The following is a 19,174-nucleotide window of genomic DNA, read 5'->3' as shown; positions in this document are numbered from 1 at the left end:
GGATTTGTTTTCTAGGTGGCCTGAGATATTTTGTGTTAAGAATGTGAACACAGTAACTGTTATTGATTGCTGAAAGAAGCTCATTGCTAAGGTGGGTATTCCTGAAACCATTCTGACCGATAATGGGGTTCAACTGGTTTCTGGTGACATGGAAAATTTTCTTAGTGGTTGTGGAATTGTGCATAAAAAGTGTGCTTTGTATCATCCAGAGTCGAATGGCACTGTGGAAAGATTTAACAGAGTTCTAAAGGATACTATCTCTTTAGCAAAGCAAAATGGGCTTGATTGGAAGGAGGAAATATCAAAAAGGGTTTGCATATATCGTTTTGCTCCCCATACGACAACAGGGAAATCTCCTTTCTTTTTGTTTCGGGGAAGGAATCCTGATACCTTCTTAGAGCCTCCTTGGGTAAACAAATTTCTTTCGGCTAATGGGGGGATTAAGGATGACACTTCTTGGAAGAACAAGGAAGATTTGAAGTGTCTTAAAAGTAAAGAAAACTATGATGTACGACATGCTGTCAAAGTAACAAAGGTTTTAGTTGGTGACATTTTCAGGATTAAAAAACCTGGGTTTTGTGTTGCTGGTTCGAATTATTCCAAACCCATCAAAGTGATAAAAGTTTTTCATAATGCAATAAGAACCGCTGATCACAGGGTGTGGAATTTGAGTCGTGTTGCTTTATGTAACAGAAATGATGATGTATATTTGTCTCAAGATTTGTCAAGAAAGGAAAATGTTCCTCCAGTCATAATGAGACCTAGCAGAGTTTCACGCACTCCCTCTTATCTGAAAGATTACGTTGCGTGATGTTCTGTTGTTTATTGTATATTTATGCAATGTGTAAAGGAAGGGAGATATGTTGTAATATGCTTATGCTAATATGTGTGATGTCACTCCTGACATATTGGTGAGGTCTTTAGGTTCTAGAGTGAACTCATCATGAGCTGGTGAGAAAGAATGTTGTGAGGTGATCTGGTGATGAACCTGCTGGCAGTTGGATGGCTGAGCTGTATAACCTGCATCTTCAATTAAATCTTTACTCATAACTACAAATGGATTCTGGATCTTCATTCAATACCCTGTGGTATACTTTTTAACAGTACGGGAGTGCCACAGTCCTTAGCAGATCATCATAAATGGTGGTGACCTTGTTCTTGAAGAAATCGGCTAACTGATCGCAGAACGACTGATCCGGACTGAACTGATTCGTCTGCTGGGGGTTAGCCAGGAAAGATACTGTCTTGAAAAGTTCCTTAGTCGAATTCCCTGCCTCCGAGATTTTACGAGAGAAGTACTCTCTCTTAGAATTCTGAATGGCAAGCTTGTAGTTGGACAACGCCTGATTCTAGGCTTGCTTGCGAGTCCTATCATACTTTTCTCTCCAGGACCGTTCGCACCGCCTACATTCAACCTTAAGACGTTTCAACTCTGGGCCGTACCAAGGGGCACCAGGTGAGCGTCTGTTCTGGGTAGCTACCTGAAGGGGGGCGACCTGGTTAACAGCATTTGTAATCCAGTCCGTAAACTAAGCAGCGGCTGTATCGTTGTTGGTGTCTAGGGTAAGGGGGGCTTACCCAGTGCCTCGTGAAGGGAAGACTGTGTGACTTTACTCCATCTCCTAAACATAATCCCAGTGGGTCGCTGCGGACCCCGTGTGGGTCACGTCTTGACTCCCACACTAAAAAAGACAGCCCGATGGCCCGTCCATGGGAGAACTTCTGTCCTGAGATATAGAAGGTCAGGGTGGCTAGAGAATAGCCCATCTAGAGTGTGTCCCGCAGTATGGGTCGAATCGGAAACCAGCTGCTGGAGTCCATATCCCTCCATACTATCCAGCAATCTGGCAGTATCCGAGTGGTTCTTGACCTCCAGATGGAAATTTATGTCCCCAAGAATAATGTAAGGCTCAAACTGAGTGCAAGACTCCAAGTATTTTTGCAGCGCCACCAGAAATGCAGCCCGCGGTCCAGGTGGTCTATAGACCAGAGGCCCATGGGAGACAACTTTATCTTTATAAAATATGCTGAATTGTGCAGCTTCTGCGTACAAGTTTTCAACCGCCGTGATCTGCACTCTCAGATGGTCTCTATAGATAATAGCTAAGCCGCCCCCTCTGCCATCCTTTTTATCCAGACAGTGTACCGCGTAACCTGGGGGCAGAGCCGTGTTCCAGTCAGGGCAGGAGGCCGCATTGGTCCACGTTTCTGTAATGAAAGCCAAGTCAGGGGAATGAGCTGTTAGCAGCAATTCCAATTCTACTTTATGTTTATTCACGGAACATGCATTTAGGAGGAGCGCCAGCAAATGATTCTCTAAGTTAGCCTGTGAGGCCGAGATTGAGGCTCGAGTCTGCGTGTCATCAGGACCGACCTCCGGTCTGACTTCCACCCTCTTACTTGCCCCAATCCTACAAGGGGCAATACCTGGGGCAATTCTATCAGTACTGGCCTCCCTGACCACTGAGTAACAGCAACCCGGGCACAGATACTTATGTATGTCGTCCTGCCCGTGCCAGGGAATGCACTGAGTGTGGTTCCTCACCTTTAGAGACAGCAACCTCCCCCGAGAGTAATACAATGCATGCCTGGCGACCGGCAACCTGGCTTCTGGCGTCTTCCTTGGCGCGGACGGGCGCAGACGGGCTTGCCTTTGGCACGCCCGCTGCGCGCTCGCGCCAGCGTGTGTTATATAGACAGCAGGGCAGGTACTAGACCGCTGACCTCACCGGAAGAAGGTGGGCGGGCCTGCTCGCACGGACGGGCACCGCGCACCGGGGGAGGCGGGAGAAGTGCTCCACGGGACAGAGAAGAAGGGCGGTAAGCTAAAATCCGGAGTATAGGAGTCTTAAGATTCTTAAATTGAATATCTACAGTACAGGTAACATGAAAACACATGCATTCCCGATATTTAAAACAAATAAAATGGTTACACAGCTTGTTTTAATCCAACTCTTCAGGCTACAGTGACCACCAGCAACAACCACAACACAAGGTCTATTTTTCAAGGTACAGCATTAACAGCTCTCGGTGAACGCCAACACGAATCTCCACAACGACCATCCATGATGCCTGACAGGATGTTAGTTCTATAGTGACATCTGTCCATGACACCGTGTCTGCTCTTAATGCTACAGTGATGTCCATCTGCAACACTCTCCTTGAACATCACAGCCTTCTCCACTGTGTACGGAACCCTTCATTCTAGACTTAGAAGGCAACTATTTCAGTGGGACCAACCTGGTCCCAGTATCTGATCCACGCTCAATGGTGGTCATCCTGAAGGTGTGACTTTCACCTGGTCTCGCACGACCACATGACTGTGAGTGTCACTTTGTGCTTTTAGGCGCTATCCTTACTTGAAATCCTAAAAATTGCATATCTCTGGTTCTACTGATTGGATTTTTGTCATTTTGGTGTCAAACAATTGATTACATTTTACTCTATTTTTCTAAATTAGTGTGGAATTTTTCTTGTGTTTTCACTATATTGCTGTTTGTGTGCTGCATAAGTACTTTACACATTGGATCTAAGTTGAGCCTGACTGCTTTTGTACCAAGCTACCAGAGGGATAAGCACAGGTTAATTTAGCGACTTTTGTGGTTCACTCTATAAGGATTGTGGCTCTTGCTTGAGAAGGACCCACACCCCCCTCAACCAACAAACCAATTTCTCACAGCAGGGTCCCAACATCCCATTAGTCACAGAAAGAAGCACCTTCTTTTATGTCTAGGTCATGTTAGCTGTTTCACTTGACACAGCCAGCCTGATTTTCTGGATGTAATCCATTTTTGTTTTTCTACAAGATTTCACTATCACATGAAGTAAGTCCTCCCTTAGCTACAATTCTCAGTCTCACTTTTGCTCTGCCTATTGCAACTCACAAATACAAACTCTACACTTATAAACATCCTAGAATCCTCTTGAGAATCACTGTCTTACATTGCAAGACGAGTGACCAGTCATGTGGCAATACACACACCACATCAAATCAAGATCTGACATTCCATTAGAAAATAAATGAAGAAACTATTCACAGACGGAACCCCTATAGTTCACATTCATTCTATATAGGACCTTTATCCTTTGAGCAGTTGCCAATCTAAGTCAAAACATAAATCATCTTAGAGCTTCCTTTTTATAACTTCACAATTGTGATTCCAGTAGGAGAGAGCAAACTGCCTACCACAGGGTCTACTTTTCTGGCATAGCTTCCCCTCCAAGTACTTTATTGTTAAATGCAATGAAGGTACAAGCCTTTAAGTCCCAATAGAGATACCCGTGTCCCACATTGTCAGTTCTAGGCTCAAACATACTCCTAATTGGCTAGTGGGCAGTCAAATCCTGAATGGAAAGACTAAGAAAAAACCTTCTACACTAACCCACAAAAAGCCATAGTGATTCTAACTCACTCAGAAATATAATAACACACCATTCACCTTTCGTGACAACTCATCAATTGCTTGCATTTATAATTTTGAATTATACAAACCATGACCATGTATTTGCATACAATACACTCTCTCCTGGTGCTGTGCTGAAAGCTGTTATGATTAACCCAACCCTAGGATGCACATTTTATCAAGCCTGTAAAGATTAAATGTGTGCAATGCCAAGATGCTGACCCATGAGTTTAACTTTACAGAAGGAGCCATCTTTACAACCCTTTACCTCCAGAAATCTGTCACCAGTCTTAATTTTTCCGTTTCAGGTTAACTGCAATGATGACCAAGGAGTGTTGATGGGGACGTGGAGTGGTGACTACTCCAATGGAGTTGATCCTATCACATGGAGTGGAAGTGTTGACATCCTGAGGAAATGGCACCAAGGAGGATACGAGCCTGTCAGATATGGCCAATGCTGGGTCTTTGCAGGAGTGATGTGCACAGGTGCGAGTGTGCCTTAAACCTATGCTCAATTGTGTGTTGCTAGTGTTTGCAGTTTCAGTTGAAGCCTTTGTGATTTAGTCAGTCTCATAAGAGAGCTTTTGAAAAGTAAGGGGCATATTTATAAGAAAAAGTCGGAGCTCAGAGCTGCACCAAATTTGGCAGTGCCGCGCTCCATTATTTTGAAAATGGAGGAATGCACCGGATTCACAATAATACAGCACACTCCTGTGTTTCCACTGGCACAAAAAAAGCTGCCTAGCGCCAATGCAGACACCCTGCTGCCATGTTGCAAGGGTGCATGCACTGCAGGGATGATTGTTTATGTGCAGAAAGGAATACCTTCCTATAAATAAACAATCAATAATGGCGATTTGCACCTTCTACGTGTGCTGGAGAATGATTTCTCCTTGTATCACCATACTAACGACTGGCTAGTTGTAAATCTGGGGCAGACTCAAAAAGCAACGGGTGTTATGACGGAATGCCCACAGGAACACCCACTGCACGCCCCTTTGCTGCAGTGGGCTGCAGTGGAAAGGGGCATATTTACAAGGTGGCGTTAAGCCACGCAAAGTGGCTTAGCACCATCTTGTAAATTTGAAAAATGGCGCTGCGCCCCCAGAGCTTAAAAAAAGTGACTCTCATGTGACAGTGAGGGCTTGTAAATATGCCCTATAGTTCTTTTTATCTTTCCATAGTTTTAGTAAACAGTTATTTTGGCTTTTACCAAATCAATATGTATTCAAATGATGCTTCCTTCCACCTTTTAAAACATATTCAATAGCCCTTCAGCTATTGTATGATATAAGGAAAAATGTGTGTTCATTTCTTTACTTAATCTTTTCATTACATAGCCATTGGCCATTAAAAGGTGTGGTGCATGAGTTCCGAAATTCTTCTGTGTTTTATTTATTCATTCCACTAATGACAGAGCTTGAATGGCCTAAATATAGGAGTCCCCTTTCACAGCAACTGGGATGTGAATAAGGTAGCAACTTTACAAAGTATGACATGAAAATATGTTCATCTTCAAGAATATATCTATGATTCTAATTATACAGTGCACAAATGCATAGTCTTTCAGGACCAAAGACTGCTTCGGATTGTAGAAATGTTTAGGGGGACACAAAACTGTTTTGTAAATCATCTCTCTGCACACTGAAAAAAGTCCATCTTTACAGATTGTGGTACCAGACAAAAAAGTGAGATGAGTGAGAGGGTAAGTAAGTGTGAGTGAGAGTGCAATAACAGATTTTCTGTGCTTAAAACAGTCTAACATAAGTCCGTGGACCACTCTACCAATGGAAAGACATTACAAACTCCGCATTACTTTCCCTTTAAAATAAATGTATTAGCTTTATAACAATTGCTGCAAAAAAATGTATTTTGTAAACACTGGAATATACAGTTTTTATTTATTTTGGGGTCAGGCAGCTGAATAAACACTGACAGGCCCTGATTTCAAAAGGTTTGGAATACAATGAAAACAGGATATCCTACTTATCTTACACAACTGGGACTGGACACCATTAAGCCTTCTGTCGAAGGGACTCATCTAATACTCTTAGTGATGGGGATGTTAACTCATGCACGTGTACAAAATGTAAGAAAGCAGTGACCCTGACTCCCTACCCATCACCTTCCTTTGCTCTGCTCTTATATCAATAACCTAACAAACTACTGGAGGAGATGGAAGGCCATGTCTTTGATGGTGGCCAACAGGGGCACCTCAGATAAAAGAACTCAACTGATCCTCCGAGCCATTTGACCTGGATGCCAGAAATGATGCTCATGGCCAATTGTGGAACTGATTTTCAGAATGCAGAACTATGGTCACATTTGTACATGCATTCGGGGTCTTTTCTCCGAATAATGTCCAACCTGTCTTGGTCGAATCCTCCCCGATGACTGGAGGACATACCAATGAGTGGTGCTTATCCAGTGCCTTCACACACTGTATGCTTTATGCTTATGAATATACCAAACATGTGACCATGTTCTTTTAATTTTCTGGTGTTAATGAAGCAATTATTTTTCCACTTCTCCCAACTTTTATTGTCATACCACTTATCCACTACTTACCCCGGACCCTTCCCTCTCTTTATTTACCTTTCGGTCCTCCCCCATATTTATCATGCTTGGGATTTCTTTTTTAAGGATAGTTAGGAATTGACATTTGGTTAAAACGTGTTTGGGAGATATTTGTTTTCCGTATCATCTTCTATGCTTGATCCTTACTTGTATGATTAAATATTTAATAAACAATTGTTTTATAAAAGCAAATCTGAGAAGACGAACAAAGAATGGGTGTAGCTTCAGTGCAGAGGTCGTACCTTATTGTAGTGCATTTACGAAAAAAATATTGTGAGATATACAGCCCCAAAAGGAAAAAAAAGTCCTTTCTCCTGACCCTTATTGTGTTGAAAGCACAAACAGATGTTCATTTGAACATCAAATAAACTGTGTATCAGCACACAACATTCACCAGCCTTATTCTAGTCATTTTGATTTCCTTAAAAATCTAGTTGTTTGTATGATGCTATCCAATGACGGGCATTAAGTCACATGAATCATTCAAGACAGTCTTGAAGGAAACCTGTATGAGTGCAATATATCTAATCAGTTTTTATTTAAAGCTGTAGGACTTTCCTAGCCACTGAGCAAGGGCGGATAAGTACAAGTATCTAGTGATTCAACTGGATTCATATCTTAATTGGCACTCGCTCATTAATCAAAATCTTTCCTCTTTTAGCAGGGCTATATTTGGTGTCAGGGATTTTTCCTGTTGACTGGGGCGCATTCACATCTAATCGGCTCTGGAGATTTATAAGGCTAAATGCATCCCCTTAGTGTGTTATGGCAGCGGAATCTGGGGATACAGCCAGGTTGCTCCACTTCAAGTGGCAGAAAATACGTTTTTAAGGAGTCTCCTGGGCGTTTGCCAAAGCACACCCTATGAAATAGTCCACGAAGAAGTAGGTATGGATTACTTAGCTGAGCGGCTTCGACTTAATCTATTAAAACTCTGGAACTCGATCTGGACAAAGGCTGAGTTGGGTTTTGGTAGATTAATCTTGCAAGACAGCTTACAATTAGATAGAACCCTACAGATCCCATGGTTGGAGTATGTGGCACGGAGTTAGCGGGCTATAGGGAGGCCAGATATGTTTGTTAACTTCACAAGCATAACCTGTGCTGATGGAAAATGGGTTGAATCGGCACTTATGGACAAGTTCAGGTCAGAACGCGAAGATTTCGCTCTAACAAAACAATCTATGCGACACGTGCTGTTGGTGAAAACAGTCAGGAACATTGAACCTTTCTGACCTAGGACATACCTTGCCATCAACGCCGATTGTTGACCTATTTTAGGTTAAACTTATTTAATCGACTTGTCCCTTTTAATCGGGGTTGTTTCAAATACTCACACCTGCGCCCATGCAACTGCGATAACATCTCGATTAATGACACAATATATGTGGTTATGTTTTGCCCAAAATATAGTTACCTGCGCCACAATGTTATACGCCCGATTTTATCACCGCTTAATTTTAGCCAAGTTAGGCCAGCCTTACCTTTTTTACAGCTGTTAAATTGAACTTTTACCTGCTTTTTTCTTGCGCGTTTTCTGGTGGGAGTTTTAAAATATGAATAACTATGATACTGATATTCTATATGTTGTTTTTAAATGAAATGTTTTGTCTTTTGTGATTTCATCTATAAAATTGCAAAGAGATTATGATGATGACACTGAGCAATGTCTTTTTGCTTCTTCCATGAATTCCAAGGATTGCACAAGAGCACACACAATGTTCGTGGTGAAGCATGACCATCATCATATTTCCTGTTGATGTGGTTCCATCTGGAGGAAAAACTCCTGCAAAAATGAAATCCTGTCGAATGGGAAATATCAGGGAGATATTCCCCCCCAATATATCGCATTTATTAAATTGTATGTCAAAATACTGCATCCACTACATTCACCTAATGACTAGATTGCAAGATAAGTCCAGTTAAGAAGACTTTCAATTAAGAATGGTACCTAGTGATGTAGTTGTAGGCAATTTAACAGATGCAATATTATTATAGGTTTAGAGGACCCAGCTTGGTGATAGCCTTTTCATGCATATACTCACACATATATTTGGCTTTTGCAGTTTTAAATTAACCATGTATGAATGTACTAAAGTAACTGTTTTTCTTTTTTAGTTCTGCGCTGCTTAGGGATTCCAAACCGTCCAGTGACAAACTTTGTCTCCGCCCATGACGCCGAAGGAAATCTGCGCGTCCAAGAATATTACGACATTTCAGGAACAGTTCTGAAAAAAAGCGGGGACAGCGTATGGTAAGCTAATACTCTTCACTAGAACTATTAAGAATGATATCTCATTGCGTTGTAGCTACCCCAAAAAGAGGAACTTTAGAACCTCGTAAATGTTAATTTGTTCAGATTTTTCAGGTTTCTAGGTGCCTAAGGGGCAAACAGGGGCAGCCGCTACTACCTTTGGCGCTGCCGCTGCTGCCCCTGAAATCAGCTGTGACGTTGGCAGCTGCAGGAAGAGAATTTGAAGAGGGGTCTAAGGGTTATATATTTTTTTTAACTTTGTGTTAATGAACAGTAAGATTCTGAGAGGCTAAAGGTGTGACATATGGCCAACCTTAATACATCATTGGTGATTGCTGTTGATTTCACTACACTTGGACTTTTGGTGAACTGATGACCATGAGCATTCTGTTTATAATAATTCCATGAAATGTTTCAGTCCATCAGGAAGAAACTGTGACAGCTCTTAACTGACCTTTGTCATTCAACCTGGTGCAAACAATTGTCTGCAACGTTTCTACTTGCTTTCTCACTATCAGGGTAGGCTGTTGATAAGGGCCTTTTTGGGGGGGGGCCGGGACTTATATTTAACCATCTGATTTTGACATGGAACAAGTGAGAGAAGGAAGAATTGAAAGGCAGAAAAATAGTGACAAAGGGAGAAAACAAGGATGAAGAAGAACTTTCAAGAGTGAGCTAAAGGCAGGGAGAGTATGTTGGTGGATGAAGAAGCTTGAGATGAAATAAAGACTATAATTCCTTGGTATTTGGTAAATCTGACATTTGGCAGCCACGCCGGAGGGTTTCTGAAAAAAATGTGGGTCCTGTACTTATTGTTTTACAAATAAAGCACTGGTGCATTTGCTGACAAAAATTTGCATGGGTCCAATTTTAGACTTTCTAACCATTGCTCGGGTAACATTCAATTTGGATGCTCAAACCTCAACAGCCGATCTGGCTGTCATGGTGGACCTAATATATAGTTCCAGGCTTTGGCCCCTCAATGTTCATGAAGGATCTTCGCTTGACAAACCTTCTAGACTCATACCTCAAGAATGGACATACCCCCAGGTTACACATCTCGCACAGGTTTCTAGCTCATTCCGCTAAAAAAATCTGCATGGTGTCGTAATCATGGCAAATCAATGCAAGAAATACAGAGCTATTGGGTTATATCTCAGTTTGTAATGTCTTTGCATTAACCAGCCCTAGATAACAGTCCTGGCTGACTTTGTAAATTTGCCTAATATCACATACATCACAGCTAAATGCTAGGGGGCAATCATAAAGGATTATGCTTAGACAACAGAGAAATTCTTCTGGTTCTATGGATCTTTGAGGACCACTCTTAACACAGCATTTAAATGTTACATTGTGTTATGCTGTGTTAGTATGTTATGTAAATGCATGATGCTATGCATAACTACAAGGGTACCTTTGTACTCCCTAGCAGGACTCCAGAAGAGCTTAGTGGAAGAGTAGGGAAAGGTGTTGCTCACCAAGGAAAAATATTTGTCCAGTTTAAAAAAAAGATAATTTAGTATGTGTGTTTTCATATGAACAAATTAGCATATGAGTGTATATTTTCACTTGGAATCAAAGGATTAAAAAAAATCTTTTCAGGATTGCACCAGGAAAGCTGTGTTTCAGGGGAAATCTGGAAAGATTTTGTCAATTTGAAATATTCAGAGGTCTGCATCTTTAAGAGGCATGAAACCTGCAACTGCAGATTTCAGACCATATTCAAGGATCAGGCCTAGAAGGACAACAGCTATGTTCAGCCCTAGCCCTCACCATTCCTGTATAATATCCAGAGATGCCACTGCAAGTGGAGAACAGATGTTTGCTCTAGGATGCTGTTAGAGTCGGGGGTCTCTGGTTGGCGCAAGGTTGCCCTTGTGTCAAGCAGGAACCCTCTCCTCCACGTCAGGGCGCAGGATAACCCCTTGTGAATGACCCTTGCTCACCCTCTAGGTGCGTGGCGTGAGCAGCCAAGGCGATTCCTCAGGCGTTGTTGGCTAAGCACTTACAATCACACACACAGTAAATACATCAATCCCCCCAGAAACGGACACCAGACTTGGATATATATAAAAATACGCTTCTTTATGTAAAAATAGGTATATATATCTCAGCAGACTTATCACAAGACCAATAACGTTTTCGCTATGCTACCAGGTTGTAAAGCAGGCAAATGTTCTTTGTTCGTAGCTTCAAAGGGAGACCTTGTAGTCTCTTGCAAATGTTACTTGTGGTTCCAGTACTCACAGAGATCGGCTCCGGCGAACGGGGAAATAAGGCGTTGCGGGCCCCGAGCCCGATACTGGAACTTCTTTCGTGATGTGGAGAGTCGGCACAGGTCGGTGCGACTCTCAGCTTGGGAAGTGTTCTTGGGTCCTCAATCAGCAGGTGTGGGCAAGTAGGCAGGCGCGGCCAGCGACCCTTTAGCACGGCGGTGCCGGAGGGTCTCCACAGCGGGGGCGGCGCGGCCTGAGATGTCCGGGGATAGCGAAGCGGGGTCGCAGGGCACGGTCAGTGCAGCTGGATGACCCGGCGTAGATCACAGTCGTCGGACGGCTTCCGGCGGGAGGGGTGACAGCGCGGTCAGCGCGCTCCAGTAGCAGGCGGTGACAGGGATGCAGGCGGCCAGGCCCGGGGACAGAGAGCGGCTCTGGACGGAGCGGGGCTCTCACGGGTTTGAGGCAGGCAAGCTTCTGAGTGTCACGGCCCTAGGAGGGGCGATGAGGGGCGCAGTCTCTTTCCAGTGGGATGCACACACGGCTTGAATTGGAGGACGAACCAAAGCACAGAGAACCCACTGGTCCTGGGGTTCAGTTCAGGGGGCAAGCTCAGATCAAGCCCTTGGAGAATGTTCAAGCACAAAGTAGCAAAGTCTTTTCAGTAAGTCTCTTCCTCTCCTTTCTCAGCAAGGCAAGCAGCAGGCCAGCTCCTCCAGCGTCTTCTTCTCCTTCTAGTCGGGCAGAGGTTCTTTGTGGTAAACAGGATTCTGATTTCTTAGGAGCCAGGCTCCTCCTTATATACCATGATTCTTTTGTTCTTTAGCGCCAGGGGGCCTAGGCCTGGCTCAGTCCAGTTCTGGAGCACTTTGTTATGGTGACTCTGCTCTTTCCTTTCAGCAGCAGGGCAGAGACATCAGCCGCCCCACAGGGGGCGGCGCCGGCTTTGTGGTGGCAGAGCACAGGTCTATTCAAGAGTCAAGATGTACTCCTCCCACCCATCCAGGTGTCACCTCTCTACCCACCACCTGGCAGCCAACCTGTCTCTGGGGATTCCCCAACCCTGCTCCTTACTGTTGCTAGGCAGAACACACACACACACACAGCAGAGGCGGACTGAGATGGTCAGGTCAGTAAATACTAACTTTCTAAAAGTAGTATTTACAAACCCAGGATATTAAAATAAACTTGGCTACAAGAAGTATTTTATTATTCTGAGTTCAGGCATACTAAACTTGACATTCTACCATGCTCTATGAGTCCACTGGGGTCACAGCGTGTAGCGACTCCAGCAGCCCATTCTGGCCTATGGAGAGCAGGTAGCCTTCAATAGTGAAAAACGAAAAGGGCTGTAATTCACTACTAAGACATGCCCCACACATCAGGGCATGTCCTACCTTATGCCTACAATGCACCCTGCCCGTGGGCCTACCAGAGGGGTGGCTAATATGTAGGTAAGGGAAGGTTTAGGGACTGGCAAGTGGGGGCACTTGCGCAGTCAGCGCGACAGTCCCAGACTGCACGCAGGGTCTGCGGTGGCAGACCCTAGACACATCTTACAAAGCCGCTTTCTGTGGGTGGCGCAACCAGCGCTGCAAGCCCACCAGCAGCATTGGCATTCACAAGCTCTGGCACCCCTGGTGCACTTTACTGGGGACTGACAGTGAATCCAATAAACCAATCTGGGACATCAATTACAGGTACACTTTACTTAGGGAGCACTTGCACTGCGGCACGGATTAGCCGTGGCGCCGTGCCCTGAGCGGACAACACCAGCAAAACAATCGAGGCACACCATCAAAAAGTGGAAGGGAAACTCACGCCAAGGTGCCAGGTCTAACACGTGTCCCCTCCAGCTGAAATGTGGGGAGAACTACCCTTGCCCAGGGGGTTCCTCCTCACTAAGGCGGAAATACCTGGACAGACCGTCAGCGTTGGCGTGATCTGTACCAGGACGGTGTTCCACCGTAAAGTCCATACCCTGTAGGGAGATGGACCACCTCAACAGCTTCGGGTTCTCACCCCTCATTTGCATCAACCATCTGAGGGGCCTGTGGTCCGTCTGAACCCGGAAGTGAGACCCAAACAAGTAGGGTCTTAGCTTCTTCAGCGCCCAGACCACAGCAAATGCTTCTCGCTCAATTGCACTCCACCTACTTTCCCGTGGCAGTAACCTCCTACTGATGAAGGCTACGGGTTGGTCCCAGCCCTCCTCAGTCATCTGTGAGAGAACAGCCCCTACACCATGCTCTGAAGCGTCTGTCTGCACTAGGAATTCCTTGGAGAAGTCAGGGGCCAAGAGCACGGGCGCCGTGCACATGGCAGTCTTCAGGGTGTCGAAAGCTTTCTGACAGGTGTCAGTCCAGATCACGTTCCTGGGCTGCTTCTTGGAAGTCAGCTCTGTCAAGGGGGCAACAATCGTTCCATAGCCCTTGACAAACCTCCTGTAGTACCCAGTGAGCCCCAGGAAGGCCCTCACTGCGGTCTGCGTCTTGGGGGGTTCCCAAGCCAGGATGGTCTCAATTTTGGGTTGCAAGGGTGCCACCTTGCCACTCCCCACTTGGTGTCCCAAGTACACCACGGAACCCTGCCCGATCTGGCACTTGCTTGCCTTGATCGTGAGGCCTGCTCGGCGCAGAGCCATCAACACTTCCCAGAGGTGGCGCAGGTGTTCGGGCCAGGTGGCACTGAACACTGCGATGTCATCCAGGTAGGCGGCACTGAACGCATCCAGCCCAACCAGTACCTGGTTGACCAACCTCTGAAAGGTGGCAGGGGCATTCTTCATTCCAAATGGCATGACTCGGAACTGGAAGTGCCCGTCTGGAGTAGAGAATGCTGACCTCTCTTTGGCCCCATCGGTCAAGGCGATCTGCCAGTACCGAGACGTTAAATCAAACGTGCTGAGGAACCGGGCAGCCCCCAGCCGATCAATGAGCTCATCAGCTCTGGGGATGGGGTGCGCGTCAGTCTTCGTTACTGAATTGAGTCCTCTGTAGTCCACACAGAACCGGAGTTCAGGTGTGGCTCCCGGCGCAGCAGCTTTGGGGACCAAGACCACGGGGCTGGACCAAGGACTGCTGGAGGACTCAACCACCCCTAGCGCAAGCATTTTGGAGACCTCCTCCTTGATGCAAGCTCGGACCCTGTCAGTTACCCTGTAAGCCTTGTGCTTCACAGGTAAGCTGTCTCCTGTGTCCACATCATGGACGCACCAATCTGTGACACCCGGAACCAGGGAGAACCTATCGGAAAACTGCCCCAGTAAGTGGCGGCAATCTTCCTGTTGTTCGGGCGTCAGGGTGGGTGAGAGGTTAACTCCATCCACTGACCCATCTTTCTCAGAGGCCACTAAGAGGTCAGGAAGAGGCTCGGTCTCCTCTTCTATTCCATCATCAGTGGCCAGCAGCATGCCCACTTCGGTCCTCTCTAAGTGGGGCTTAAGGCGGTTAACATGTAGGACCCTCAAAGGGTTCCTGGGAGACTGCATGTCCACCAAGTAGGTGATAGGACTTTTGCGCTCCACAACCTCAAATGGACCTGTCCACTTATCCTGAAGTGCACAAGGCTCCACTGGGGCCAAGACCCACACCTTTTGTCCAGGTTGAAGCTCTACCAGAGTGGCATTCCGGTCGTACCACCGCTTCATCTCCTCCTGGCTGGCTTCCAGATTTGCCTCAGCAAGTTGCCTGAAACGCCGAGTCTGGTTTCGGAAGGCCAGCATGTAACTATATACATTCTGGGGAGGTTTCCTGGGAGATTGCTCCCAGCCTTCCTTTACCAAACTCAGAGGTCCTCTTACCGGGTGACCATACAGAAGCTCAAAGGGGCTGAATCCTAGAGACTTCAGTGGCACCTCTCGGTAAGCGAAGAGCAGGCATGGCAAGAGGACGTCCCACTTACGCCTCATCGGACCGTCCAGGCCCATTATCATGCCTTTGAGGGTTCGGTTGAATCTCTCAACCAACCCATTTCCTTGGGGGTGGTAAGGAGTGGTGAACTTGTAAGTTACCCCACACTCCTTCCACAGGGATTTCATATATGTGGATATGAAATTGGTCCCCCTGTCGCTCACCACCTCTAGAGGAAATCCCACTCGGGAGAAAATTCCCATCAGTGCCCGTCCCACCACGGGGGCCGTCACTGTCCTCAGAGGGATGGCTTCAGGGTACTGGGTGGCATGGTCCACCAAGACCAGGATGAACCTGTTGCCCAGGGCTGTCTTGGGGTCCAGAGGCCCCACAATATCAATACCCACTCGTTGGAATGGCGTACCGACCACAGGGAAAGGTTGCAGAGGAGCCTTGTGCTTCCCTCCGCTCTTACCACTTGCCTGGCAAGTCTGACAGGTTCTGCAGTAGGAATCTGAATTCTTGTGCATTTGGGGCCAGTAAAAGTGGGTGACAAGCCTGTCATAGGTCTTGTCCATCCCCAAATGTCCTGCTAACGGCACATCGTGAGCCAGCCCCAGTAGGAAGGTTCTGAACTTCTGGGGTACCACCAGCACACGGGCTGACCCAGGTTCAGCAGCCTTAGGCTCGGAATACAGGAGGTCACTCTCCCAGTACACGTAGTGTGTTTTGGCCTGAACACCATTGGCCTGGTCTGCAGCCTGTTGCCGCATACCCACGAGAGAAGGGCATTCTTTCTGCTCCCTGCAGAATTCCTCCCTGGAGGGACCTCCTTCTTGCTGCCAATGGGTCAGCTCAGGCAGGTCTCCCAGCTCGGCAATCTGTTCCCCGGTGGGCTCCAGAGCATCCCCCTCCGGGTCTACTTCCTCCTGGGCCGTGGGAACTTTGGGGGCCGGTTTCCCGCGCCTCCTGCGCCTTCTCCCTAAGGCCGGTTCCTGGACCTCTCCCTCAGGCTCCAGGACCCTCTCAACACCCCTACTGGCTGCCATGGACCGGGTGGTCACGCACGCCCAGTCGGGTAGACCCACCATCCTCAGATGCGTGGTCTTCTCCACCTTTTCCCAAGGGGAGCTCTCCAGGTCGTTCCCTAGCAGACAGTCTACAGGCATGTCAGTTCTCACAGCGACTTGTAGAGTACCAGAGACCTCCCCCCACTCAAAGGGAATTTGAGCCATTGGACAACGACTCTCTATGTTGTCAGCATTGACAACCCTACAGTAGGCATTGGGTACAATCTGCTCTTGAGACACCAGGTGTTGCCTCACCGAGGTCACGCTGGCTCCTGTATCTCTAAGAGCCTCAACCTTCTTTCCATTGATGGTCACTACTTGCCCATATTTCTTAGTGTTAGAGGGCAAGTAAGTTTCGGGGACCATCTCACTGTCTCCTAGCGAGACTAGGGTCATCTGCCCGGGACCCCCACCCTCCTGGACTGCTACCTCCTCCCCAAAGTTAACACTAGCTACTTGCCGGGGTGGAGCACCAGTGGGTGCGGTCTTACCAAACAAGCGACACTTAGGATCAGAGGCAATGTGACCCGGGTCACCACACCTATAACAATTGAAGGGCCCCTTTGGAACAAGTCTACCTGTCGGGGCCCCGTTCTGCTGCGGGGGTGGGGGAGGCTGAGAACCCTTCTGCTGGTTCCCTTGGGAATTACTTTGGGGGCCTTTTTGGAACCCCTTCTGTTTACCCCTGTCCCCCCCACTCTTCTGCTGGGGACCCTGCCCACCTTTGGCGGAGTCTCCCACTTGACCCTTGTGGACCCTGGTGCTGAGCCAGCGGTCCGCCTCCTCAGCAAGCTTCCTCGGGTTGGACAGCTTGCTATCAATCAGGTGCTGGCGTAGCTCAGGAAAACATTGACTGGACAAGTGCTCCCATGCAATTAAATCAAGCAGCCCTTGATAATCATTCACTTTGCTACCCTTCACCCAACCATCCAGCGCTCTGCAGAAAAAGGTCACATACTCCACATACGTACTCTCAGGGATCTTCTTCGTCTCCCTGAACCGCTGTCTATATAGCTCCGGAGTTAACCCATACCTGTTCATTAAAGCTTCCTTCATATGGGGGTATGAGGCTTGGAGATCTAAGGGTAAATCTAACAGTGTGTCACGCCCTTCAGCAAGGAACCTTCCCCACAACCCCGCTCCCCAGTCTTTCTCAGGGACCCGGTGTGAAGACATGGCCACCTCGTAGGCTCTAAACCACTGCCCTATGTCATCCTTTCTAAAATACTCCTTTACTACATCTTTGGGGATGTACACCTTGGACTCTACCTGCACTGGTGGAGTGCTGCCACCAGAAGGAGCGGTGTCCAAACTTTTCGCCTTCAGCTCCAACTCCTTCAATCTGATATCATGATCCATTTGGCGTTGTTGTGCCTCCAGGGCCAACTTCTGCTTTTCCATTTCCATTTGTCCTGCCAACTTTGCCATCTCCATTGCATGCGCCCTGTCTGCTGCCCTGTCTGCCAGCTCCTCTGGCGACCGGACTCTGCTGGGCTCCTCAAGGTTGTCGGGTGGAACGATGTCCCCCGCATTCCGTGGGTCTCGTGACTCCTTCCAGGCTCTCAACGCCTTGGTGTACTGGGTCTTCCTCTTGAATCCAGCATGGGGGACTCTGAATTTTACACTGTAGCCTTTCAATTGCTCCATCGTGTAGCCTTCCAGTCTCTCCCAATCCACCTCATCTATTCCAGAAATCACAGAGAGTGCTCTCCCAGCGGAGAGTGAGCTAGGCATGGTTGCAGTAACGGCAGATGTCTCAACAAAGTTCAACAAATGAAAACCTGTGGCTGCGTTATTTGGTCTGCTCTCACTATCTGGTAATTAATAATTACCTGTATGCAAATTACAAGTGCAAATCCGAAATCCCACCCGCTGCCAACAATGTTAGAGTCGGGGGTCTCTGGTTGGCGCAAGGTTGCCCTTGTGTCAAGCAGGAACCCTCTCCTCCACGTCAGGGCGCAGGATAACCCCTTGTGAATGACCCTTGCTCACCCTCTAGGTGCGTGGCGTGAGCAGCCAAGGCGATTCCTCAGGCGTTGTTGGCTAAGCACTTACAATCACACACACAGTAAATACATCAATCCCCCCAGAAACGGACACCAGACTTGGATATATATAAAAATACGCTTCTTTATGTAAAAATAGGTATATATATCTCAGCAGACTTATCACAAGACCAATAACGTTTTCGCTATGCCACCAGGTTGTAAAGCAGGCAAATGTTCTTTGTTCGTAGCTTCAAAGGGAGACCTTGTAGTCTCTTGCAAATGTTACTTGTGGTTCCAGTACTCACAGAGATCGGCTCCGGCGAACGGGGAAATAAGGCGTTGCGGGCCCCGAGCCCGATACTAAAACTTCTTTCGTGATGTGGAGAGTCGGCACAGGTCGGTGCGACTCTCAGCTTGGGAAGTGTTCTTGGGTCCTCAATCAGCAGGTGTGGGCAAGTAGGCAGGCGCGGCCAGCGACCCTTTAGCACGGCGGTGCCGGAGGGTCTCCACAGCGGGGGCGGCGCGGCCTGAGATGTCCGGGGATAGCGAAGCGGGGTCGCAGGGCACGGTCAGTGCAGCTGGATGACCCGGCGTAGATCACAGTCGTCGGACGGCTTCCGGCGGGAGGGGTGACAGCGTGGTCAGCGCGCTCCAGTAGCAGGCGGTGACAGGGATGCAGGCGGCCAGGCCCGGGGACAGAGAGCGGCTCTGGACGGAGCGGGGCTCTCACGGGTTTGAGGCAGGCAAGCTTCTGAGTGTCACGGCCCTAGGAGGGGCGATGAGGGGCGCAGTCTCTTTCCAGTGGGATGCACACA

At 47.5% G+C, this 19,174-nt stretch overlaps 1 protein-coding gene across 1 annotated transcript in view; it reads left to right on the top strand.

Annotated features, from left to right (window-relative positions):
* The window catches only part of LOC146812221 (protein-glutamine gamma-glutamyltransferase E-like), a 300,617-nt gene that overhangs the window by 110,276 nt on the left and 171,167 nt on the right, over window positions 1–19,174 (top strand). The window contains exons 6-7 of the mRNA XM_085619253.1: window positions 4,712–4,889; window positions 9,099–9,234. Of these exons, the coding sequence (XP_085475379.1) occupies window positions 4,712–4,889; window positions 9,099–9,234 (314 nt within the window). The remainder of the gene's footprint in view (window positions 1–4,711; window positions 4,890–9,098; window positions 9,235–19,174) is intronic.

This window comes from Triturus cristatus, chromosome 7 (assembly GCF_964204655.1).
Source record: "Triturus cristatus chromosome 7, aTriCri1.1, whole genome shotgun sequence".
In the NCBI taxonomy this organism is placed as follows: Eukaryota; Metazoa; Chordata; class Amphibia; order Caudata; family Salamandridae; genus Triturus; species Triturus cristatus.
Note: the sequence above shows the minus strand (reverse complement) of the source record. Positions and strands in the feature narration are given on the sequence as shown.